At 31.0% G+C, this 25,407-nt stretch overlaps 3 protein-coding genes and 1 non-coding gene across 10 annotated transcripts; 3 read left to right on the top strand and 1 right to left on the bottom strand.

Moving 5' to 3' along the window:
• Positions 1-1,036: 1,036 nt before the first annotated feature.
• LOC122720024 (orexin receptor type 2-like) lies at positions 1,037-16,229 on the top strand. Of its 3 annotated transcripts, none has more exons than XM_043946423.1 (7): positions 1,038-4,163; positions 12,838-12,985; positions 13,175-13,396; positions 13,772-13,931; positions 14,060-14,172; positions 14,919-15,161; positions 15,727-15,865. In XM_043946423.1, the coding sequence occupies exons 1-6, from the start codon at positions 3,717-3,719 to the stop codon at positions 15,071-15,073; spliced, it is 1,245 nt and encodes a 414-aa protein (XP_043802358.1). In that variant the 5' UTR covers positions 1,038-3,716; the 3' UTR covers positions 15,074-15,161; positions 15,727-15,865. The 3 variants fall into 3 exon arrangements, with proteins under 3 accessions (XP_043802356.1, XP_043802358.1, XP_043802357.1); XM_043946422.1 differs by having other exon boundaries at positions 14,919-15,203; positions 15,727-15,863; XM_043946421.1 differs by lacking the exon at positions 14,919-15,161 and having other exon boundaries at positions 1,037-4,163; positions 15,727-16,229.
• LOC122720096 lies at positions 5,457-5,594 on the top strand. Its single transcript, XR_006347718.1, has one exon. It is a non-coding gene; the product is annotated as a U11 spliceosomal RNA (small nuclear RNA).
• Positions 16,230-16,709: 480 nt separating the features above from the next.
• LOC122720022 (protein CASC3-like) lies at positions 16,710-21,323 on the bottom strand. 2 transcript variants are annotated; one of them, XM_043946416.1, is made up of 8 exons: positions 21,032-21,323; positions 20,177-20,601; positions 19,820-20,107; positions 19,311-19,720; positions 18,912-19,241; positions 18,749-18,781; positions 18,281-18,534; positions 16,710-18,181 (listed from the first exon to the last, which is right to left on the bottom strand). In XM_043946416.1, the coding sequence occupies exons 1-8, from the start codon at positions 21,128-21,130 to the stop codon at positions 17,573-17,575; spliced, it is 2,448 nt and encodes an 815-aa protein (XP_043802351.1). In that variant the 5' UTR covers positions 21,131-21,323; the 3' UTR covers positions 16,710-17,572. The 2 variants fall into 2 exon arrangements, with proteins under 2 accessions (XP_043802351.1, XP_043802352.1); XM_043946417.1 differs by lacking the exon at positions 18,749-18,781 and having other exon boundaries at positions 21,032-21,322.
• A 435-nt stretch (positions 21,324-21,758) lies between these two features.
• LOC122719722 (endoplasmic reticulum lectin 1) lies at positions 21,759-25,357 on the top strand. 4 transcript variants are annotated; one of them, XM_043945793.1, is made up of 7 exons: positions 21,759-22,336; positions 22,435-22,608; positions 22,693-23,211; positions 23,633-23,686; positions 24,233-24,394; positions 24,468-24,707; positions 24,780-25,357. In XM_043945793.1, the coding sequence occupies exons 1-7, from the start codon at positions 22,202-22,204 to the stop codon at positions 25,023-25,025; spliced, it is 1,530 nt and encodes a 509-aa protein (XP_043801728.1). In that variant the 5' UTR covers positions 21,759-22,201; the 3' UTR covers positions 25,026-25,357. The 4 variants fall into 4 exon arrangements, with proteins under 4 accessions (XP_043801728.1, XP_043801730.1, XP_043801729.1 ...); XM_043945791.1 differs by having other exon boundaries at positions 21,761-22,336; positions 22,693-23,217; XM_043945795.1 differs by lacking the exon at positions 23,633-23,686.
• The last annotated feature ends 50 nt before the right edge of the window (positions 25,358-25,407 follow it).

Genomic DNA, 25,407 nt, shown 5'->3' with positions numbered 1-25,407 from the left:
GAAAAAAAAGAATGTATTCACATAGCAAAATATTTTTACTCTTATCATTAACAAGATAAATACGTCAAAAAAATAAAAAGAGGTTGACTGAAAAAGATTTAATCTGATACAGAAATGATAAATGAGCGATGTAATCGAGCAAACTAACAAGGAACTATATGCACGTAGAGGAAATCCTTAAATATCATGCGGAAACACAGACTGTAATCAATGCGGTCGGTGAAAGGAATTCCTTATTGGAATTTAATCTTTTTCTTTTTTCTAATATCTTTTCTTTCCGAGAGATTTCGAAGGGATAGCAAGAATGAACGCCAATTGGCAAGGAAATTTTAATTAGAATTTAGAATTTTCTATTGATCGGAACACACGTGGAATCTTATACGAAATATCGCGTTAACTTTTCCTCTATTCGTGTATCTATATCTTTCGTGAGTAAAGACCATCGAGGATTTATGATTCAACGAAACTGATATCTGTTTCACTGAACTTATGAAATAATTACTCCTATATGAAATAATTAAAATTGAATCTTCTCGAGAGAGAAAAGATCATCATATCATTTCCGATTGATATCGTGATAAACTGCGATCGTAAAATTGAGATAGGAATTTTATTCTTTCAGATAGGATTTATCGATGAAAGTAAACATGTAGTTGCACTTATCTTCAAAGAAAATAAAAAAAAGAAAAAAAATTTAAAGCTATGAAATTGTGTATTTTTTTTTATTTAATGAGAATAAAATATAAATATTTGCCATCCTCTTGACGTAATAGAAAGTATCGAATGGAAAAAGTATCTATTTCATTAAATCACTCTCTTTTTTAATTACTCGTCATCGATGACACGCATTCGATTAATAGCGAATATGTCAAGACAGGGAAAATTCGCCAGGATGTCCATCAAGTTTGGATATCGGAAAACTTTGAGACAAAGCATGCCTTGGTCCCGACACAGTACTGGTGCACCTACGCGCTCGTTAAAACGACGTACATACCTCAGTTTCGCAGAGTCCGTCGTCGCGTTCGCATCCCTTTGCCAAGCTGGGGGGGCCCTTCGTGTCTCGTCACCGTGACACATCACGGAACATCGAGCTCACTTATTCAAACATGCTCGATCGACGAACGCTGTGACACATTTTCCTTTTGCAAAATAGTGTTATCGATGTTAAACATCTAATATGCAATACGAATTTCCGAGGCAATTGTAAAACTCTTACAAATTAGTCGCTCGAATATGCAAAATGTTCACCATTATTTATTTACAAGAATTACAATGATAAATAATAATTCTTTTTTGCACGATAAATCTAATGTGTAAACATAATAAAAGATCACGTAATAATGATGCCGAATAATGTTTCGGGTACAGTGTCGACGAACAAATACGTTCGATGTTAGGTAATAAATAAGTGATCATTGATTTGGATAGAATTTTAAAAAGTGGTTAATAACAAGTTGAATAATAAGATCTATTGAAAAACATTTGGATTTTCACAGAACTTGTAATAAAATAATTTGTGAAACATGGAGGGAAAAGTTTAAGAATATTCTCATCTTGAAAATATTTTCCGCCTCGATTGGAGATTCTTAACGATTCTTATGCATATTACATGCGAACTGATTCCCACAGTTTCATTTGAATAGAAAAGTACATTAACATTATTCAACAACTTTTAATAAGAACGATTAAAAAAACAAAAATATGTAAATTTAAACACTCTTTCAGATTTCTTCTACGGAACAAAGTCGATCAACTTTCCTCGAAAATTTTCCCTCCTGTTTTGTCGCGCTATGTGTATGCACGAAAACGGAAATGATAAACGAGAAAAAAAGGAACGTGTTAAAGTTTTCAAGTAGAACGAATATAATGTTTTTTGGACAATTGTAGTTGACAGATTTACAATATATTTCTGTTTTTGCGCATTGGAACGAACGAAAAAGAGATATTTTGAACTTTAAAATAAAATGTTTATCAATTTCTCCGAAATCCGCGTTAATGTTCGAATCATACTGTGTAAAAAGGGATATAATAACATCGTGTATCAAAATAGAAATAGTTCAATTTGATAGTGGACGATTCATATGATTTTTGTCATTAGCATTATTGTTGGGAAGATGAAGGAATGGTCTTGATCTTTTTGATGAATCGAAATGAATGTAGGTTGTCATTGTCAACCCAGATGAGTTAGAAAAACGCGCAAGATTAATAGGATAATCTGTGAGTGATTTTTTTTTTTGCTATGAACATCGCTCATTGCTCTCGAGAGAAAATCGAAGGTCGTTTTCCAAAAATTTTTTCGCGATAAAAAATTTCGAATCGAACATTCGTTATAAATTGAAAATACGAACGCGAAAATTTAATGAAAGTTTCGAACAAATTAACAGTAATGACGATTAATAAGATCTTTATTTAATCGAATTTGTATCACGATCATCACCATTTTAAATTCCATTTTAAATCCAACGTGATGTTATAACAATCGATTCATATCGATTAAAATTTCAATCAAATTACAATTTCGAGTCGATAAACTTAAGTTTTCCTCTGAGAATTGGATCGATATCATCGATATCTCGTTCCACAAGGGAAACGAATGTCGGAATTTTCAATGGTAGTTTAACGTTCTAAAAGCCACGTTAATTTGCTTGGTAATTAAGAATAAACACGAAACTACGTTTAATATTAATTTTAATCACAAAATACCTTTTACCACTTTCTGACAATTTTATCACAATCTCGTAAAAAATTAATCGAACTTTTTCCCTAGAGCCGGTCAAACGTTAAAATCGAAAGGGGAAAAAAAGGAGGGAAACAAAACTTCCCTTTAAACGAGGTAAAACATGTTGGCGAATTATTTGTTATTTTTCTATTTCTCGAATGAACTCTCGATTTCGATCTTTTTCAAGAAAGAACAAGACAAAAAGAATAATATTCTACAATATTAATTACATATCAGATTTATCGTCAACCAGTCTGTTCGAGAAAAATCAAATAAAAGAAGAAGGAAACAGAAAAGATTTCCATCTAAAAGATAGAATCGGATAAAAGCGAACTCGTGAATCTTTCTATTTGTAAACCATTTGTTACAAAAATTTCATTTGTTAAATCGACAATTGAGGAATTACAACACGCGGCATCGAAAACTTTCTTCGTTTATCAAGCTTATATGATTTGCGACATCGACCGAGAACGAGAAGAAAAAAAATGAACGTTTTTATTCAATAATCTTTCCCAATAATTCCCCTTTTCCACTAAGAATTAAATCATCATTTTAATAGTTCGCGATGCTGGATCGAATAAAAGTCGAAGCATCGACGATTTTCGCCTTATAGGCGATGACGCTGGTGAAAAAAGGAAAGGAAAGGAAAGGAAAAAGGCGAGAAGAATTATCTTTAATGTCATGGAAATTGGCGGGAAATAGGCAAAGTGAATCAATCTGAAGCGATAACTTTTTCACTCGCAAGCTTGTATTTCTCTCTTTTCTTCGATCTCGAACATTAAAAATTTCTCGAGAAAATGTGGAACCTGAGAACGTTCGAAATGAAAATTTAACGCGACAACATAGCGCGTAAAAGGAAATTGTTTACTGAATTGTAAAAAGGAAATTGTTTGCTGAATTTTTCCCAAGAGAGTGACGTGTTATCGATATCGATGTCTATACTCGCGTAAACGACAACATTCTCTCAAACAAAAAAAAAAAAAAAAAAAGAAGGAAGATGCATCCGTTCGAGCCAATAATTATGACGTGGTTGGGATCGATGGTATTCGCGTTAATCGATGCCACTGATTCGGACGATTATCTTTTAGTGGATTACACCGATGAATCTGATTACAATGCCACCAATTGCACCAATATTTACTGCATCTCGAACGAAGAGTACGTGGATCGTATGATGAATTACATATTTCCCAAATTTTGGGATTGGGTGCTGATCGCGTCGCACAGCATCGTCTTCGTCATCGGATTAATTGGAAATGCCCTAGTCTGCATCGCCGTTTACAGGAATCATACGATGAGAACAGTGACGAATTATTTTATCGTCAATTTGGCAGTGGCCGATTTCCTAGTTTTATTACTTTGTCTTCCATTCACCGTGTTATGGGACATCACGGAAACCTGGTTTCTTGGTTTAACCTTGTGCAAAGCTGTACCGTATCTCCAGGTAAGATAATTATGCCTGGACTCGTTCACGATACTTTTTAATTAACCACTCCTCACACATCTCACGCGATTCTATTTAGAAAAATCGTAACCGGAAATCTTTGGAGACCAAGCTGCTTTTATATTCGTTTGAAATTTGCGTTTTTGTGTTCTTTTTTCAAATACGCCATTACAGATTTCGTGCACGTCCATCCGATAGCGTGAACAAAATATCTAAGCATGATATTGTTCGTTACCGGACTCGTAGCATTGGTTGAGCTTTTCTTGTATATTTATTTCAACAGTATATAATCTTCTCGAATTTGGGCCAACGATTCGAGAAGCGGCAAAATGCAAAAGCCCCGGCCGCTTTAATTACAGAATTGAACGCTCCGTCGACGGGATTCGCTCGACGGTATTTTCATTCGACAATTTACGGCATCTAATATTCATTGAGTTTATCCAATGCGTAAATTTTAAGAAACGATCGTCGTCTCGTTTTTTATTCATTTCGATGATTGAATCCGCAACACGTCGAATAGAAACTTTCCTTGGAAAGTTTGGCTTCAACCAACGGCTGAATGATAATAAATTCATAAATCGATCAAGTTATTCTTCGTTTGATATTCAAACTGCTTTTCATATTCTAACATTTTTTTCTTCATATATTGAGAGACGAAAATCGTGGCATCCAAGATAAAGGGCGCTTTAATTTTCAACGAAGATTAAACTTTCCTTTTTAATCATCGGATCATTTGAGCGGTATATTCGTTTTGGCTCGTCAGCGACTTTTAGCTAGTTTCGAATAATAGGACCCGTCCTATGGACACAAATGTCTTTATTCAAATTTTAATTAACTTGATTACAATATCTCTTCGCGTGGCTAATAACGAACGTTCCAGTGAAAAGCCGATATCGTATTCGCTCCGAAATTTTCTAAACTCAACGACATGATTGGAAATCTTGATCGTTAATCAAATTATCGACATCATCTCTATTGAAAATTCTGCAATTAATATTTTGTGGAGCGTGACTAAATATACGTTCTTAAATACCGTTGAAATAATATCAGAAAGTCGAAAGAACTTCGTTTCTTGTTATTCATTTCATTTTCCAATTGCCAATCGCAATTTCAACATTTTCGTTATTTAATTATCTTCTTTAAGATCAATTCGAATATTTTGTCAGTGAAGATGAGCATCGACATTTTTAGTTCTCAGATGGTGCAACAGATGGCTCGATACTCGTAATGATTCTCGCATTCAATATAGAGTGTAATACGTAACATAAGGCAAAAGCGAGATTCGGTTCGTTTAAAAAGGGTGCTCGCTACTTTAATATCGCGTTAGCACGGTCAAGTGCCATGCTAGCGGGGTATGGCAATCAAGACATACCCAGTACGTAATTTTTGTGAATGCGAGGCTGTTAGCTGCCATTTTGCACTGACGCCTCCTCTTGGCTGATGAACGAAAAATAAGTTTATATCTCATTCTATGTATGTTTGTTAAATAATTTTTTTCTATTTTCTTCTAATTTAATTAAATCAATAAAAATATATATATAAATTAGAAAATAATATGGATAAAATATATTATATCATTAGGATGGCATCGTTGTTTATATTACGAACGAAACAAATTTAAACATTGAGCGATATGGTTGGCGTGTGAACATATTATTACGCTACGGTAAACTTCAATTAAGCTTATATTTGATACTGTTACCATAATTGACATGTAAATAAATGACTGGAATAAAAAATATAGAAAACGATAAAATTTATATATAAAAGAAATTAACATTAATGAAAGAAATAAAAATTGTATTTATTTTTATATATTGTAATGCAATTTTTAGAAAGTGAACCATGCAAATATTTTTCTGTTATTTTTTTAACGATGAACGATATCACGGATGAGTTATATTTTTGATACGAAATTTTGATATTACCTATAAAAAGTTGATGCAACCACTCACAAAGGAAATATGCATTTTGATTGATAGATTCGATTGTTACTTCTAAAAATTCAACCAGTTATGCAATCCATTTTGCGAAACCTACAATATATAACACGCCTCGACAAAGTTTCTTTTTCATTTTGTTCGTGAATCATTTTGTGTAAGTATTAACAAAATCTTTTTTTAATGATACAAAATGAGATACAAATAATTTTTTATCGAGAGATATATGGAGTCTGTTAACCGAACGGAATGAACATTGTGAAGCCGTTGGTTGCATTAACCCAACAAAATGAACTTCCTGATCGACATTATTCCGCTCGGTAAAACCGAAATATGATACAGTTGACGATCAATTTTTTCGAATTATCGATTCTTTGCAACGTGAACGAATTAGGAAATAATATTATCAAATATCTAGTTTGCCTTGAAAAAAATTTAATAATTTTTACATCGAGATATTTCCCACGGATAATATATGTACAAACGTTATCTAATTATCATTTTAATTCTTAAAATATTTATCTTTGTATTCAATAATCTTTTATAATAAAATGAAAATAATTTACAGTTAAAAAATTAAACTTGTTAAATGTAAATATAACATACGTCATACGTACATATAACGTCATTTTGATTATTATTCGTTATTGAATTTAATAAAAGTAGAAATGGAAGAAAAAAAAACGAATTAAGTATATTGTTACTATACGACGAGGTGATAAAATATAAAGGTGTACTTTAGGAATCAAGGCATAGGAACCAGCTTTATAGCTTATAATTCGGATATTGTTTCAGACTTCGATGTTCATTGCCTGATAAGAGATACGCGAGAGAATACACGGAATAATTCACTAGTCGTGAGCTAATCGTAATTATCGTTTTTTACAACTACAGTAACGATGAAATCATTTATTAAAACGAAACTAAAGGGGCTGGACAGGACTCCCAATCATTATGGAATTTTGACGCGCCATTAATATTACATTAGTTATTTATAGAAACAGTGGAATCCATATACAAATTTCAATCACAACATTTGCAAACGAAACATTGTTCTAATTAATTGGAGTATGCAGTTTCAATTTTCGGTTTTCTGCGATCGATTCGTACGAGTGGGAGTGCTGGTAATCCTGTATCTAGTTAAAATTCGATCGGCCAGTATCGTGACAGGGCTTCACTTGTATAACTATCTACATGGAAATATGGCTCGTTTGGCTCGTTCATCATACTCGTGTGCATGTGACTGCGCGTATCCATGTGTAAACTTGCATCCCTTGCGCCTGTATCTTCGTTAGGCGTTTATATGCTACACGCACTCATGAGCAAGGTAACTCTCAGCCGTTGAATCGTATTATCTTACAACGTGTTGTTGCACACCACGTTTCCAATATATGATAACTGATCTTTGGGTTCTCAACTCGCTCGGTTTACAGGGGACAATAATCCTCGAAATATTCGAAATAATTGTCCTCTGAATTTTCTGTCGAAGATTCGAATAATTTTATTCGTATTATTCGCAAATGTCAATGACAAATGTTGCTTCGCTGAAAGTGTAAATCCGCGTGAAAATTCATCAACGAAAGAGGTAGCGTTATTTTCACGAAAATTTAACGCAAAAAAGATATCGCGAGAAAATATGAAATTTCGTTAGATGAAATTCCGGTGCGGAAGAAGAGAAGCAAGAAGAGATAACCTGGCCAACGGGTTGAAACGGAAAAACGACTGAAGTACGTGCTGGAGTTTCGAATACAGAAACGTGAATACTTTTTTTTTTTTTACAGACAGAAGTAAAACGTGAAAAGCAAAGAGAGTGTGTGCAACCACACACATGCATACAATCAGAGTATAACGTGTTTCGCGTTTATCGTGTCACGCTGTACGCCGCATAATTTCTTCGATTAAGAAATCTGAAAAGAATTATTTAAAGGGAATATATTTCTCAACGAATTGTCCCCCTTTAAACGAAATTTTCAAGCTTGTAGAATATCCGAGCTAATAGCATTATTAACTTAAATGATTTTGTGAAGATCCCTTTTAATTATCTTGTGTACCGTATCTAATGATAGAGATATCTTGTTGAAACAGGAGCACTGTAATTAATCGTTAGTATAATATATTCAGAAACAAGGGAAAAGATTTTTAAAGATAATAACAAACAAAGCAGAGTCATGATATTTGACCAGTGATCCGGAGATTAAAGCAATTTCGACACGAATCCTTTTTAATAGAAAATACGAAGTTTTTGTTATTCCTTTGTAATTCCTTAATTTTAATTAATCGATGATTAATCATCGCATCAAAATTGAATAATAACATATACGATCTGTATATTTGTTGTATATTTCTTCATAAAAAGGAAAGAAAAAACACTTGACCAGTAATTTTATTTGCATCTTAGATAAGATAGCAATTCTCTAGGATGGAGCATCTAAACGACTCTTTTCGATTACATATACGAGAGTGTACCCATTACGGCTTAACGATCTTCGAAAAGAGACGATTCGACTAGAAAGGGAGGAATAAGTAACGAGGGAAGCTCTTTTGTTTCGAACATTTGCGTTTGTTTGCAAAAATGTATTCTTAAAGAAAGAAAATCTCGTCGCATTTACGCAATAGAGAGGAAACCGATTAATACGATTGTGTACCGTAACCAATGATAAATTTATTTATTTATTAAATCGTTCCAACGATTAAGTTTGTAGTTTTTCAGCTTATCTATCGCGAGATTTAAATTCTTGCCAATGTTGCGAGGCACGATAATTACATTAATCGTTGTTACGTGGCACATTTTTATCGGATGATCCTTTCAAATTTTCGAAAATTGTGAAACTTAAAAGGAACTCGGACTGATTGCGTGTAGGTTTGTTGAATCATAATCGTGAACGAAATATTTTTCCACCTCTCTGTAACTATCCTCTCATATTTATCTCGACGTAAATTTCGACGAATTCCCCCGTGGGTTTCGATTCATCCAATCGAATGCAATCCCTAGTAAGTGAAAAAAAAACCTCTAATAACTCTTCGCTCATCCCCATGATACTTTAATATCGGAATATGCGGAATAAATAGATGCATTGCTGCTCGAACCGTGTGTCTCTTGGGATTTTGGGATCTGGAAAGGGCACGAAGGAGTTAATGATACAAAGTTTGCGTGTCTGGATATTAAAAGACCACTTTGAGATGATATATCATCGAGAGACAACTTTATTTTCGTGACCGTATACGAGTAATTGGATTTTTTATAAACAGAGAGACAGATAAATAGATAAAATAGACAGATAGATAAGATAGAAAGATAAGATAAACAGATAAGATAGGCAGATAACTTTTTTCCAACTTCGAAAGTTTCGTGCGAAACAGAGAAACAGATAAATAAATAAGATAGACAGATAAGATAAACAGATAAAATAAGCAGATAACTCTTTTCGAAAGTTTCGTACGAAACAGAGAGACAGATAAATAGATAATCACCGGTCAATATCTTCATCGGCCTTTCGCCATTATGTGCCACGGAGACGAGGCAACAGAGTCGAATATGGGATCCCCGATCGGATGGAATCGATTTCTTGCCGCTCGTCAACCAGCTCGTATATAGTAAGGGAATACGGGAAAACTTATAGTAAATACCTCTTGATGCTTAATTTTCAACTATATAAAACCTCTAATTCCTCTAATTGATAGCACAAGAGGGAATATCGAACTTGAATTCGAACCGAGGGACAATTAAAAATACCTTGCGTATTTGATCTTTTCGAGTGAAAAAAAAAAAAAGTCAAGAATATTTAACGTGTGTAAATATAAGTACAATTATCGGATAATAAAATATAATAAAATAATGAGAAAATTTCCACAGATAAGCTTGTCAATCCAAGTTGACAATGAAATTAAAACGGGGGATTAAAACATTCTATCTCTTGTTTGTTGGAAAAAAGATTTCGAGGTTCGTTCGTCAGTAACAATCGTCAGACTCGCTTAATCGAGTGATCCGATATCGGTTCAATTACACCGATAGCCCGAGTGCAAAGTTCCAAGTGGTATTGTCGCGATATTGCCGATACGCGTTTAGTCACGCATCGGCCGTGAAGAATGCAGTTGTGAGTGTGACCGATAGATAACCGAGATTTAATTAAAACGTGCTCCACGGACGTGGCAAACGATCGTTCCGCGTCAGACGGAACGTTGGAAAAACAATAGAGTTTGTTCGTGCCGACGAACGACGATTTATCTGTTACGAGTCAGGATAGAATTGCTCGATCCCCTCCCATTTTCGTTCCTCCCAGCTTTGTTCCAATGTTGTTTAAAAATTATTTAAAATTTCCGCAGGTGGAGGGAATAATCTTGTTCAATTGAGTCAACCGAGTTGGTGTTCTCGCGTTAACAATCTTTATGTACACTGAGAGTTTCACACTTAGCTCCGATAAATTAATTGAGATATACCCCTCTGGTCTGGCGCAAACCTTCCCGATTAATTGCGCGGAAACTATGTTGAAATAACAACCGAGGAAAGCATTCCGTAATTCGCTCGGTTGCATTAAAGCTAATCGCTCTTTATCTCTGCTAACTTCTAATATTCCTATCGATTTACAAGTTTAAACACCTTCTTGCCAAGATCCTTGACCGACTCTAATTAATACGGCAGTAAGTAACGATTGAAACGCTAAATGTCAATGTTATTTTCTAGCCTTTTCAGAACGACTTTTAATCTTCATTTATACATCGTTCGCTATTAAACTTGTAACGCCCTTGTAATGAATTTGTAAATGGAAAAAGTTCTCGCAGTTAACTCAATTACCTTATATTATAAAAGAAGAATTAATGTTATTATCGAAGGAGAATTTTATATTCTTCGATAACAATTTTGATTTCAAGATTATCTTCTAAGATAAGAAAATAAAGTATAAACGGAAAAAATAAAGATTCTTATCAATATTTTTATATACATAATAAATATCTATATACGTAATAAATATGATAAAAAAGAGCTAGAATTATTCGAATCAGATAAATTATTGAAAACGGAGACTGGTTGCTTCGAAAGAAAAAAGAAAAAGAAATTATGGTTCTCTAACAAACTTCTCATTTGGTTGGGATAATTAGATTTCGCTACTTTTACTCTCAACGTATCAACCATACTTTTAACTCATTTCTAACGCTTGTTTAAAGTTTTTCAATTGCTTTTAATCTTTCTACTGTTTAGTTGAAATTAAAATGTCCCCAGGATTTGGAGCATTACTATTTCAGAATAAGCGATTCCCATTGTTATTATAATATAATTCTCTCATTAATTTCCTTTCGCGCGTTTAGATAAAAAAAAATTCCATTCCGTCGTTTATCATTAAAGTCATTTTGTTAAGAAAAACGATCGAGAATCGAGAAAGTATGCAAGTATATTTATGTACGTGTAAATGAGAGAATAAATTATTTTCACGCATTTTCACCTCGATTTCGAGTCTTTGATAATTTCACTTGTGTTGCGCGCAATAGACGCGATACGATAAAATGTTAATTATGATTTACAATAAGAATATGAAAAAGATACTGAAACGATAACGTGTCAAAACAGATACCTAATGGAGAAAGGCTAATGTTTCGAAAAGTAGAAACGCGTCAAGAATTAACTGTCACTTGTTTGAACTACTACTACTACTACTATTACTACTACTGACCAACTCTATTCGATCAATTCGAATATACAGGACGTTCGTTTCTATACACAAACTCCGTAACAAGCCCTTTGACGGAATAATTCGGAAATTCAATCGACAGCAAGCATTTGCAGCCGGTTTCCTAAGCGTGTTAGTATGACGTAGCGTATGAAAAGGCATCATGTTCACTAAGGTATCGGTCGGTCGTGAGCGTAAGTTCTCCGTTTCTCGGTCAAACGTTGTAAAAAGCTTCTTGACCGGAATATTTTTAAATCCAATTCGCCTAATTATTCGATTGCAATCAACTCTCGAGTGAATTTTTCATTCGACTATCTGGTAGATCAGATGCAAATAACACGACACACGTTTACGAGGAGAAATTTAGGTCGAGTCGAGTCGAGTCGAGTCGATGGAGGACATGATTCATTTTATTAATTTCTCAAGTTGACCACGAGCAAAAAGAAGGATAACTCGAACGTGCGAGAGTAATAAATTTTCTGACTGGAAGGGAAAAAAAGGAGCGCGGGCGTAGCAACGGAATTAACGATTTTATCTTTTTTTTTTTTTTTTTTGCCAAGAAGCAAAACTTTTATCCGAATCTCCTCGTCTATATTTTTCTAACTGCTTTTTCTAACCGTTTTATATTCGTGACGTGTCTTTCTAGACCGACTGCAAAACCATGTTATCGGATAAAAAGTCAAAACGTAGAATATGCTTGTAAGAAACTCTAGATCTGCATAAACGTTTGCATTTACCTGACTACTTTAAGATGCCAATTAATGCCGTACTATTAAATGGTACGAACTTAACTCAACGTTAATCTGGTGGCGCGACATGTAAATTTTATAGCGAACGGAAATTATGGAAATTTTTGTAAATGAGCGAAAATTAAAATTATTAATCAAGGAATTATTAATTTATTTTCTTATCGGATATGAAAATTCAATTGTTACAAATAAAGTTTCTTAAGCCTCTCTTTTTAAGATCATCTTTCTAGATCTTCTTGTAATTTCGTTTTTAATATTTAACGATTGCGGTGTTATGCATATATTTTAATAATGATATCCCGATCTTGATTTTTTGTTTCAGACAGTATCCGTGACTGTGAGCATATTAACCCTAACTTTTATATCGATAGATCGATGGTACGCGATATGCTTTCCGCTGAGGTTCAAATCTACCACAGGATGGGCAAAAAATGCGATCATCGGAATTTGGACAATAGCTCTTCTATTTGGTAGTTATACACGTAAAATTTATTATTTTTCTTTAAATAAATTGTTGAACGGCACGTATATGTATTGTTTGTGTTTAGAATACGCATGCATAGAATAACTAGGTTCAAAATTAAGGCACTCGACATGTTATTTTTAGTTACTGACAAACTATGAGAAAAACCATGCACCAACACTCAACGTTTGTGCAGATATTCCAGATCTTGTGGTGTTGCATACCGTCCCACCTACTCACATCAAAATAAAAACGATTTTATTCACACAATGTAATATATCCTGGAGTAAAAAGAATCAAGTCGTCTTCATTATCGTCAAATTAATTTTCCTCTATACTGGACCTTTGATCTTCATGAGCGTAGCGTATTGGCAGATTGTAAAAGTCCTTTGGAAAAGCGACATTCCAGGGCATAATTGTAAGCGAATGATTAATTTTTATTTATTCATATCCTATAAATAGAATTATGACTAATATGCCTACAATAATAAAACGCAATGAATCATTATAAAGAATATTTCTGAAACTTGTAACGTGATCTCGAATAAAATCGAAAATCGTTTATATGTATACGTTTTTCCTCGTAAAATTTTTGTATCATTGTTTCTTATACTGTTAATATTCAATAATCTGTATGGCAGATATATTCTATGAAACATTTAATATTTGCGGAAATATTTGAAAATGCTAATACAATAATATGTAAATCTGTTCAATGAATAATTAATGATCTTAGCGAGAATAAAAATAATAACGAGGTAAGATCGTGAATAATTATTCGAAGCATTTACAGTACCGTCACGAGCATCCCAGACGAATCAGATTCCAACATCCGGTGGCGGAAATCCGGAAGTGCAGCTGAGATCTCGAAAAAAAGCAGCAAAGATGTTGGTCACGGTGGTCATCATTTTTGCCATTTGCTATTTTCCCGTGCATTTACTCTCCGTTTTAAGGTAACTTCTACTATTTGAATAAATTTTCCTTAATATTTAAAATACATCTAAAGTAAAAAAATTCGAATCATCAATAGGAAATTATTACTAAAATCGATATAGATACTTAATATTACTTAATATTTCAGGTATACCACTACATTGCCATCGAACAAATGGATAAATGCCATCAGTTTAATCGCGCATGGCCTATGCTATTTCAATAGTGCAGTTAATCCTCTGATCTACAACTTCATGAGCGGTAAACAACTTATTTTCTTATTTTCTTACTTTCATTAGCTGTAAACAAATAATACTTTGTCCAACGTGTTTCGATTGAGAGAATTAGTTGGTTAATTAGTAATTTTTCCAATGAATAATAAATAGCTTATATCGTTTTAAAATCTCATTGATGTATATAATTGATTTTTTATAAATTTGCATTACAGCAATGTATCCCCATTATATTGTTCCATTTATGTTTCCTTCATAAAATTGATAAATTTAATGCAAAACAATTTGATAAAAGTGCTAATATGAGTAAATTGATATCTTTGTGAAATGGAATAGAATGATTCATTTTTACTTGTTTTATAAATTTAATTATTGATGTCATTACAAAATTATGAACTTATTATTATTATTAGAAGCATTCATCATTATGATGATAATTTACTTTCTTGGATTTCTCATCTTTTTTAAAAAATTTTATAATCAAATAAAGCATTGTTTCGTTTCAACTATTGATCAATTTTTATTTTATATAATTAAATTTACCATTATACCGTTCGATTAAAAAATTCTTTTGTTATTAATTCGAATTCCGATATATTCTATATCAATAAAAATAATATTTTTTAATTCGCAAAAGAAATATTATATATATGAATATATCTGTAATTATTCTTTATTTATAAATTTAATAATTCTGGTTCTTATAAAGAGAACGGAAATAAGAGTGATAGCAAATGTAAAAGAGTAAAAAAAAAAATTTAATATGATTTGCAGGTAAGTTCCGGCAGGAGTTTGGTCGTACATTTCGAGAATGCTCCCCTTCGAATCCCTCAAACGATCGCAGGCTAGCAAATCAGCAACCCAGCTACGCTTATATAGCGAATGAGTATCGCTCTACACCGTCAAAAAATCGTCGTGAACAATTCTGACATGCGGAAATGCGAGTCTCTTGGAAAAAAACTTCTACTATTACCGTGGAAGGAACTCAAGCCAAAAACGAATCTACCCATGAATGATGTAGTTTGGATATTACCCTCTGCAATTTCAATGACGCTTAGGGTGAGCTATATTATATTTTAAGAGTTTTTGGCCATTTCTCAAAGTAATTTTTATAAATATTTGTTATACTTTTAATTTTAATTTAGCCATTCTATTTTATATATTGGCCGACTATCGAAAAGTAAACTTTTTTAATTTCGGAAACGTAATTTTTCAATGATTTTGAAAACGAAATCAATCGAATTATTGATATCGATTATTTAAGTTGTTGCAAATATCTTAATAGATTATTCTATCCTTTTGAAAAATTATGATATTTAAACAACATATTTGAAATGACTTTAATTAATTTTAATATGCTCGGTAACAAAATATTATATGGCTTACCCTTTTCGTTAAAGTACGGACAATACTACTAGCATCAATATTAATTATAATGTTAAATTTTAAATGAATCTTACAACAATTTACTTTTTTGAAAATAATACAGAATTAAAACAACGTAAATTATTTTATTTATATCATATACTTGAAAATATTATAGAAAATATTCAATAATTAATCACAAGGATTTTTATTACAGGGAAATTTCGAAAGGAATTTAGGCGTACATTTCGCTGTACTCGAGAAAATAATTCTCGCATGCAACGCGGACATCTTGCGACAACATCTAATTTTCCTCGAATTAAAACTCGGATTATGACGATACAACGGACAACGTTTAAAAATAACAACCTTCAACGAAACACCGAAATTATACCTCTCAGTGCTATAACCAGCATTCAACAAAACGAAAAACACGACTGATCGTAAGCATATACCTATATTAGTCATTATGATTATTAGACGCGCAATAAGATTCACAAATAATTTATTTACATATAATTTGAACTTTAATATTAAGATAATAGATAAATACAACAAAAATTATATTTTATTCGATAAGTAACAAAAAGAACTTGATAATCATATTTAATTTTTAAATTTGTAAAAATTGTTAGATACTTTTAATATCCATTGAAATATGAATTCATTAGATAACGAAACACTGAGCTATCTAAAATGTACTTACAATATTAAGAATTACCAGGGAGAAGCTCGACGTTTATTCTTGTAGAGCATGAATTATAACATAGGCACATACGAATTTGTAAATCATTCTTCTAATAGAATGATTGTATTTAGAATAATTATGTATATGTATTCTTTAAATGATACGTCGAACATACGCCGACAAAATTATATGTAAAATATTTAATAAGATTATATATATACTATATGTATATATACGCTACATGTTATAAATATGTGATGCAAATTTCATATTCTGTACACTGTTGTTAGTACATCATGTAATCTTGAACTTATCTTTAATTCGTTATAATTATACATGTACATCTTTGTCATGTATAGAAATTAACCCAAAAATCAATTCTATTATTCGTATAATCTCATTTCATTGTTGATGAAAATTGTATATAAATTAACATTAATTGATACGTTCGTGCATTTTGAGAAATTTGAAAAACTCAATAACTCAAAAAGAGGAAAATAAATTTAGTCATATATGGAAAAATTTCTTATCAATATATTATCTTTCCATTTCACCTTGCCAGTAACAAAGCATATTTTTATAAGCGTATTAAAAAAAAAATTATCGCGATATCAACCTTTCGAAGCTATTATGAAAAGTCGATTAAAATGGATAAATGATAAATTTTATAGTTAGTATCAATTTTGTCTTAATTAGATTTTAAGATATACTAAATTATATAACGATTATTTCTTCATAATATATGCGATCGAAGATTTTTTTTGCTGTCCTAATGTAAATAAAATTAAAGCATTAAGTAATTGTTTACCTAATAAATGTACTCCATTCATTCATCATTTACTTAAATCACGGTACAAACTCATTTGTACACAAAAGACATAACACGTATTAAGGTTACTGACCTGACTATATCCTATTTACAGTAGCCATTGTATTAAAAAGATATATCGATTTATTGATGATTTCATCAGTCAATGCTGCATGCGTTAATACTCGATATACAATAATATGTTTAACACTAATCGTTTCTACTAATTAAGTATTAGTAGATTTCATATATGAAAAGAGTTTAACAATATAGAAGAATGATATTTAATGATAGCAGCAGATTGATGGAATTCGTAGTGAAACATTAATACAAATGCAAACTACGAAATATACAACAATATAATGGAATTAGATAGTCATTCAAAATATGTTTTAGATACGCACACATCCAATTCCTATAATATTTCACAAATAATTTGTGAAGATCATTTTGCTATACAGACTTCAATAAAATTACATAGCATTTTATAATATATGCATACTCATACTCACGAAATGTAACAATTACATTTTTTGTAAGATACGTTACACGCTGTGCGATGTTTTCTCAAGCTGCTGTTTCTTCAACAGCAGTAATTTCAGTCGTAGTGCTTTCAATTTTATTTGAATCATTTTTAGTCTCTTCAATTATTACTTGCGTAGTTTTAAGTGGAATAATATCTTGTTCATTTATAATGATTTTTGATGAGTCATTAGCACTTATATCATTTAATTGATCCGCAGTAGTATTTTCTAAATTCACAGTAGCTTCAGGTTCGATATTTTTAATATTCTCTTTTTCAGTATTCTCAATCACAGTATTCATTATTACACTCGAATCTTCGATTTTCTGTGTTTCTTGAACATCTGACGTAGGTTGTTCAATTTGCATATTATCAAATTGTTCTGATATAATCTTCTGATCGTCTTCCACCGAATTAGTTTTAACTTCTTGTTCAGTCTGTTGTATACTACCAGGTTGATTCATTTGTTGAGGCTGTGTGCTTCTACCTCTTCCTCGACCGGTTTGGTGTTGTTGATTTTCAGGTGGTGGAAGAATAGGAATAGCCGCCTTTGGCCGTCTCATTGGAGCTGATTGTTGTTGTTGTTGAGCTGGACTATAATAAGTGCAACCTTGCGGTTGGAACAATTCTTGTGGAGGTGGAGGACGCTGTGGCTATAAAATATAAAATAAGCATATGGAAACTTCAAAATAATATAATTTTGAAATTTTAACCATATTGTTGTGTGACCATATTGTTGAGATAAAATGTACCTGTACTGGTGGACTATAGCCTTGATAACCTTGATAATTCGGTTGAAATGCTGGTCCATTTGGACCAGAAACATAATTAATTATACTAGCTGGAGTTTGTGGAGGAATAAATTGCGGTGGTGGTACTAAAAATGGTGGCGGAGCATAACTAGCAGGTTGACCATTAGGTGGTATAGGAATCACAGGTTGTCCAGCCAAAGGTGCAGTTGCAGTAGCAACAGGTGTAGATTGTTCAAAATGACTTTGAGGATATCCTATAAAAATAAAAAATATGAAACATGATATATGAACATAGTTACAAATTTAAATAAAATTAAATAATAATATAAAATAAAAAATAAAACATAATTATCCGTGTACTTGAAGGATTATGTCTATTTAATAAAAAAAAAAAAAAAAAAAGAAAGAAAGAAAGAAAAAAAGAGAAATAAATAAAACATTGTGTTTAAATAACCTACATTATCTCACCTTGTGAATCTAAAACACCTCTTGAATTTCCAGCTAAATACATGTACATATAAGTTAAATATTAATATAACATAAATATATTTATATTATTATCCATATTTATATCCATAAAAATATTTTATAAAGAAAAAAAGAAAATTTTAATGCATGAATATGCATATACCTTGAGGAGAAAAATATCCATGTTGACCGTGTTGGCCATGTTGTCCATGTTGATTATGCTGATTGTGTTGACTATGTTGACTATGTTGACTATGCTGATTATGTTGTCCATGTTGTGGTGGATAATTTTGTTGACCTGGATTATCTGAAATAGTAGGTCGCTGTCGCAAACTAGAATAACGTTTTGGCCTATTGGCAGAACTGTCTTGTTGAATTGACTGTTGTTGTTGTTGTTGCTGTGGTTGTTGTTGTTGTGAATGAGATTGTTGTTGCATTCTTGGAGGTACAGTTCCTGTCCTCTGTTGATTTGAGGATTGCCCATAAAAGCTTTCTAAAAAAATATTAAATAACAAAATAATACATAATATTACTTATAAATAAATAAACATTAAAGACTCACTATTATGTCTTCCACTTTGATGATATTGAGCACTATCATTAACATTAATATGTTTCATATCATGAGTAATTTGTTGTTCATCATCACTTCGTATATTATTTCTTTTATTCTCTGTGGAAATTGGACCCGCTCCACGTCCCTTTGGTTTAGTCTCAATTGTTCTATTGGTGACCATATTGTTATTAGCATTTGTTCTGAATCCTCGTCCACGAGTTTTACTCGCTGCCAAGCTTACAGACTCTTGAATGTTCCTCTTGTTATTATCTCTTGGAGAGGTTTTTGTATTAACTAATTTATCTGCATCACCACCAGCTCCACTATTTCCATTACTATTTTGTGTATGAGGTGAATGTTTAGTATCTTTTTTCCAAGCTGGATTTGTAGGTTCATTAGGAGCTTTATTTTCATTTCTATAAATAAAAAAATTGAAATATTTATTTTTATTTAATATATTGAATAAATAAAAAAATGTAATAAATATAATACATTTAAATAAAATTATTACATACGTATGAGTAGTAGATGTATGGCTAGACTTCGTTTTTGAGCTTGTATCATTTTGAGTTTGTAGAGGTGGAAAATTTGGTACTTTATTTTGTGATTTATTTTTACTGCTGTACCAAGCTGAGGAGATTACTGGTTCTTCTACATGTGCAGAAGCATTTTTATTTGTTCCTAGAGCTGGAAAATCTTCACCACTTCTATTAAATCTTCTATTCCTATTTAGAATATTACTCCCAGGTTTTCCATATGCATCCTCATCTTCCCAATTACGTGTATATTTATTAGGTCCACGACTAAAAAATATAATATATTTGAAGAAAAGAATATTATAAAAATTAAAGTATTTTTAAAAATATATTTACCCATATCTTCTTCTTCTTCTAGCTCTAGGTGGACCTTCTTCATTTCTTATATCATAACCATAAACTGCTATTAATTCTTCATGACTTTTTGGTGCTTGCTCTTCATCATTATATCGATCATGATCCCACCTATCTTCTTTATCTTTCCATACTTTTTTTTCTTTGGTTTCTCTTTCACTTTGTGATTCAGCAGTACTATCTATTACTTCATCAGTTGTTCTATCATCATGTTCATAAAATGTTCCTCTCTTAGGAATATATTGTGGATTACGTCTGTCTTCATCATCATCTAATTTTTTTTGTGGTTTTTCTTCTTCTTGGCCATCACCACTTTCTCGCAATGCACCATCTTGAGATTCAGCATCAGAATCAGAAGGATAAATTTCACATTCCGAATCTTGATGACCATCAGTTTGTTCACTGCTCTATAAGTAAAAATTTATAAAGGAAGTACAAAGAAACAAAAAATGGAACTATAATAACTTATATGATATTTACAGATTAAAAAATTATTTTTGAAAATTTTTTTCTGATATTATGAAAATACATTTTATTTATATTTAATATACAAAATCTCATTTGGATTTTTATATGCAATGAAATTATGAAATACGCAAAACCACTTGCCGGTAAATCGAACATAAAGAAAAGTCTACTTAGTTACGAAAAAGTATTACAGCAGTCTACTTAATCCACTTAATCGAGTCTTCCGTTGAACTTTCGATCCAGTTCAATAAGAAGCAAAAAGTTTGATGAACAATAAGAACTTGGAAGTGAAATCGTGAAAAAAAGAATAAAACTATTTATTTCAATTCTTCAAAATGCAAAATCGAAAACACCTTTATAGCAACTAACCTGGGTTTCTTTCGTTGCATTTAATTCTTCACAAGAGTCCGAGAGGTCGTCAGAACCACAAGACTGATTAGATTTTCGTCGTCGTCTTGTATCCGACATGTTATTATAGTTGAAAGTATGCGTTCTGGAATTATCACAGATTTTCGTCTATAAAATATACGATGAACGACAAATGACTTTTAAGGTCGAACTAGTTGATGCCTGTTCCTGCTTCGATCAGTTTCCGATTTCGATTCTTGGTCACGAATCACAGACTAAACGTATTACTATCGAGAAGGCACACCAGACTCACAAAATTTTAGCAATAGAAATGATTTCGTCGAATCGCTGTCAGATTACTTAATAGCAATGGCGGTTCTATAAACTTCCGAACATGAGATCTTTCTCTACAATGTGTTAAATTAATAGTAATTGGAATAAATTTTTGTATTAGATCTATTAGAATGGCAATATTTATTTATAAATTAATTAAATTGTTTAAAGAAAAATTATTCAGTTTATAATAATATGTTTATATAATTTAATTGATTGCGCGGGAATTTGAATTTTTATAGGTTGTAAACGCCATCTATAAAATTTGTATTGATACGTAAATATCACTTGATATTTTCAAGATAGGTGCGTACAGCTATTTTCTTAGACCCTGAGCTTCAAAGATGAAAACAAAGTTTTCCTGTTATAGAATTAAAAAACAAATTCGACTTATAAAAAAAAATTGTTATAAACAATTATATGTTTTTATCAAGTATTCTTCTTCCACTATATTTTATAAAGCTGAACAACATTGTAATAAAAAATGACCACGCATGTTGTTCACGTGGTATAAAATTATTGGTATTTGGATATAATTGGGGTTAATCAAAGAACTAAAAATTCTATAAGTATAGTGTCAACATCGTAAGAAAATCTTTTCAGATAAAGTAGAATATTGAAACAAGTAGAGTAGAATATTTTATACATAAAATATAAAATATAAATTATTTTCAAATTAAATGTATTCATATAATATAGTGTCTATTAAATATATATGGACAAATGTTTGTTAACCATTAAGTTGTGATACGAAACATAAATGACCTAACGTAGATATATTGCTGTCGTCATAAGTCCGAAGATATTTCATATAGACTTTGTCTAAAGATATGATGAAATAATTGCAATTTTATTAAAATGTGGAAATACTGTGGTATTTACAATGTATTGTGTATTATAATTACTATTGTATATGGACACGATTTCAGAAGTTTCGATGATACAGTTCTTTTTAAAATTAATTGGCCAGGCAAAGGTGGCTCGGATTTATTAGTAAGTATTAATAAAATAAAAATTGATATTAAAAAATATTAATATTAAAAAATGTAAATTAATATTATATTATTATATATATTATATATTTTTAATAGGAATCTAGACAAAATGTAGAACCTTATATTATAACGACTGCAAATAAGGAACGATATCAATGCTTAATTGTTGATAATTCAGAGCAAGAACAAGATTATAATGAACCATATACTGGACCAAATCCAACAGAAATTTTATCACTATTATTTAAACAAAACACTTGTTCTTATAGAGTATACATTATAAATATTATTAATATACTATATAAAAATTATATAAAAAATTGAATTTTATATAAAAATTATATATATTTTTAGGTTGAATCTTATTGGTCATATGAATTGTGCCATGGACGATATGCACGTCAATATCATGAAGATAGAGATGGAAAACAAGTAAAGACTCAAGAATATTATTTGGGTATTTTTGATAAATTACAAGAGGTAAAGTTTTTAGCTGAATATGCAGAAAAAGAAACACATCCTACTAAAAAAGCAAATATACCAGTAAAAAAAGTTGATGGAATCAATATGCCATATGTTGAAATTGAAATGATTGATGGCACTGTTTGTGATTTAACTAATAAGCCAAGAAAGATAAAAGTTTTGTATGTTTGTTATCAGCATGGTAAACATGAATTATTTTCATTAGAAGAACCTTCTAGCTGTGAATATGAGGTTATTGTCCTCTCTCCTTTGTTATGTAGTCATCCTGACTACAAACCTCAAGCTACAGGCGAAAATGAAATTAATTGCCATCCACTTGACAATGCTCCAAAAAAGCCAAGATCTCTTGTTGCAATGGAAATGGAAAGTCTAAAACTTCGATATCAAAAAGTAACGGTAAAACCATCTTCTGTGCGTTCTTTGTATTCAGTTATTTATTTCTGACTATGCTTGTGCCATATGTATATAATATTGTTATTTAAAATAAAATATATTTACTTATATTTTCTGTGTATGGTAGTGATAATTTTTGTTATTGATTTATATGAAACACATTTTTATGCAAAATTTTCAAATAAGAATAGATTTTTAAATATGTTCTAATAATGTGCCATTCAATAGTAGAAAACAATACATTAATTAATATTATATATTTTTTCTGAACTAATTAAATATTTCTATTTTATGAAAGATTTTTGAAGTAATTTTGACTTGTACCTTTAAGCTAGTCTTTTTAGTGTATAACAATTTTCGATTTGTTATTTTTATTATTTACTGTCTACATACATTAAATTAACTATTTGTTGCACAGGATGACAAGCTGCAGAAAGTCTATGCAATCTTCCATGTAGATAAGGAGGGCCAGGTCAGAATATTTTGTATTTTTGGGATCAGGCCAAAGTGCTTGATGGTTCTTGTCATTTGTCGCCATTAATTTGTATCTTATTCTGTCCCTTCCTTTTCTACATACAGTTATTTCCTTTAAATCTACAATTTTTCCAAAAAAATATTACAATAACATTATGAATGCTATTTATGCACCATTTTATCTTTAGCATTGCATATCCACTGCTTTACTTATTCAGCTAAATTTAAGGTATTTGTCATTTTTGCTTCACATATTGCTTTTAATTAAGGATTAATGTTACATCACATACATAAAATGCTATATGAAGCATATATTTTCAAAATAAGTATAAATTATTATAAAATAAAATAAAATACTATAAAATCATAATTTAACAATAAATGGAACTGGATTTGTTTATTAATATTCATAACTAAGAGAAAAACGCATTCTTATTTCTAACAAATTCATACAATTGATATTAACATTTGTAACTATTCTCGTAAGAAAGTTCGTTTTGCATGACGCATAATTGAAAATTTAATTAATTTACATTTATTTCAGGATGGAGAAGCGCGTGTTAGAGTTGAAATACATCCCGTTGGGGTTATTGATAAACATAATAACATTGAAGATTCTATAAATTCATTAACAGATCAAGGTATTAGCCCAGCGGAAGTAAGTCCAGTAAAGAACTTTTTAAGTGGAAAAAATTGTTTACATGGGGTAAATATTATATTTCTGATAATATCTTTTTATTATATTTTATTCAATAATATATATGATATGATATAAATAGGGCAATGGATGGTGGAAATATGAATTTTGTTATGGACGTTCTGTGGTTCAATATCATATTGAACGTGATGGTAAAAAAACTATAGTAAATCTTGGTAAATTCGATAAGCAAAAACATTTGGAATGGATTGCTGCACATCCACATAAAAAACCAAAGGCTCCAGAATTACGGAAACATCTTTCTCATTTCTATAGTGATGGTACTATTTGCGATAAGACTGGCAATCCGAGGCAAACGGAGGTATTATATGTCTGTAAATTTTGTAATTTATTTATTTTTGTATGTAGTTATTAAAATATTGGTCATTTTCAGGTGAAATTAAAATGCGTTGAAAGTCATACAGCTAGTCCATCCAGCGTTTCTCTATTTCTACTTGAACCAAAAACATGCGAGTATGTTTTAGGTGTGGAATCACCATTGATCTGTGATATTTTAGAATACGCCGATGAAAATGGACTTCTTAGTGAAAAATTTGAAGTGAATTTTGATAAATTAAAGACAACTGCTTTCCATGAATACGACGATTTGGATGAAAGGATAGCAAACGGAGACGATTAAAATAATATTCGATTAATAGATATTAGTTGTTAAAAAAATTTTTTTTAATGATAAAAGTGACAGTATTAGGGTGTTGGACATTTGCATTTCAGTTATTATATAAAAAATTTCAAAAATTTTATTTTTACAGACTCAGTTTATATCAACATAAAAGCGTCATGCAAAGTTTTCAGATATTTTACAATATATATGTAAGCATAACAATTCTTTAAAATATATAATGCGATCGATACATTATCGCAAATTATTGCGCGACGAAAATTGTAACGTTTGCAAAAGTTTTTTCACTTTGTAAAATTTTAAAAGAAATAATTACAATCATCTTATGTTAATTTCTGTTATTATTGAAATGATTCTATTATTCTTATAAATAATGAAAAAA

Source organism: Apis laboriosa, unplaced genomic scaffold (assembly GCF_014066325.1).
Source record: "Apis laboriosa isolate Shangri-la unplaced genomic scaffold, ASM1406632v1 scaffold9_cov152, whole genome shotgun sequence".
Taxonomy (NCBI): domain Eukaryota; kingdom Metazoa; phylum Arthropoda; class Insecta; order Hymenoptera; family Apidae; genus Apis; species Apis laboriosa.
The sequence above is the reverse complement of the archived record's forward strand: the minus strand, read 5'-3'. Positions and strand labels throughout refer to the sequence as shown.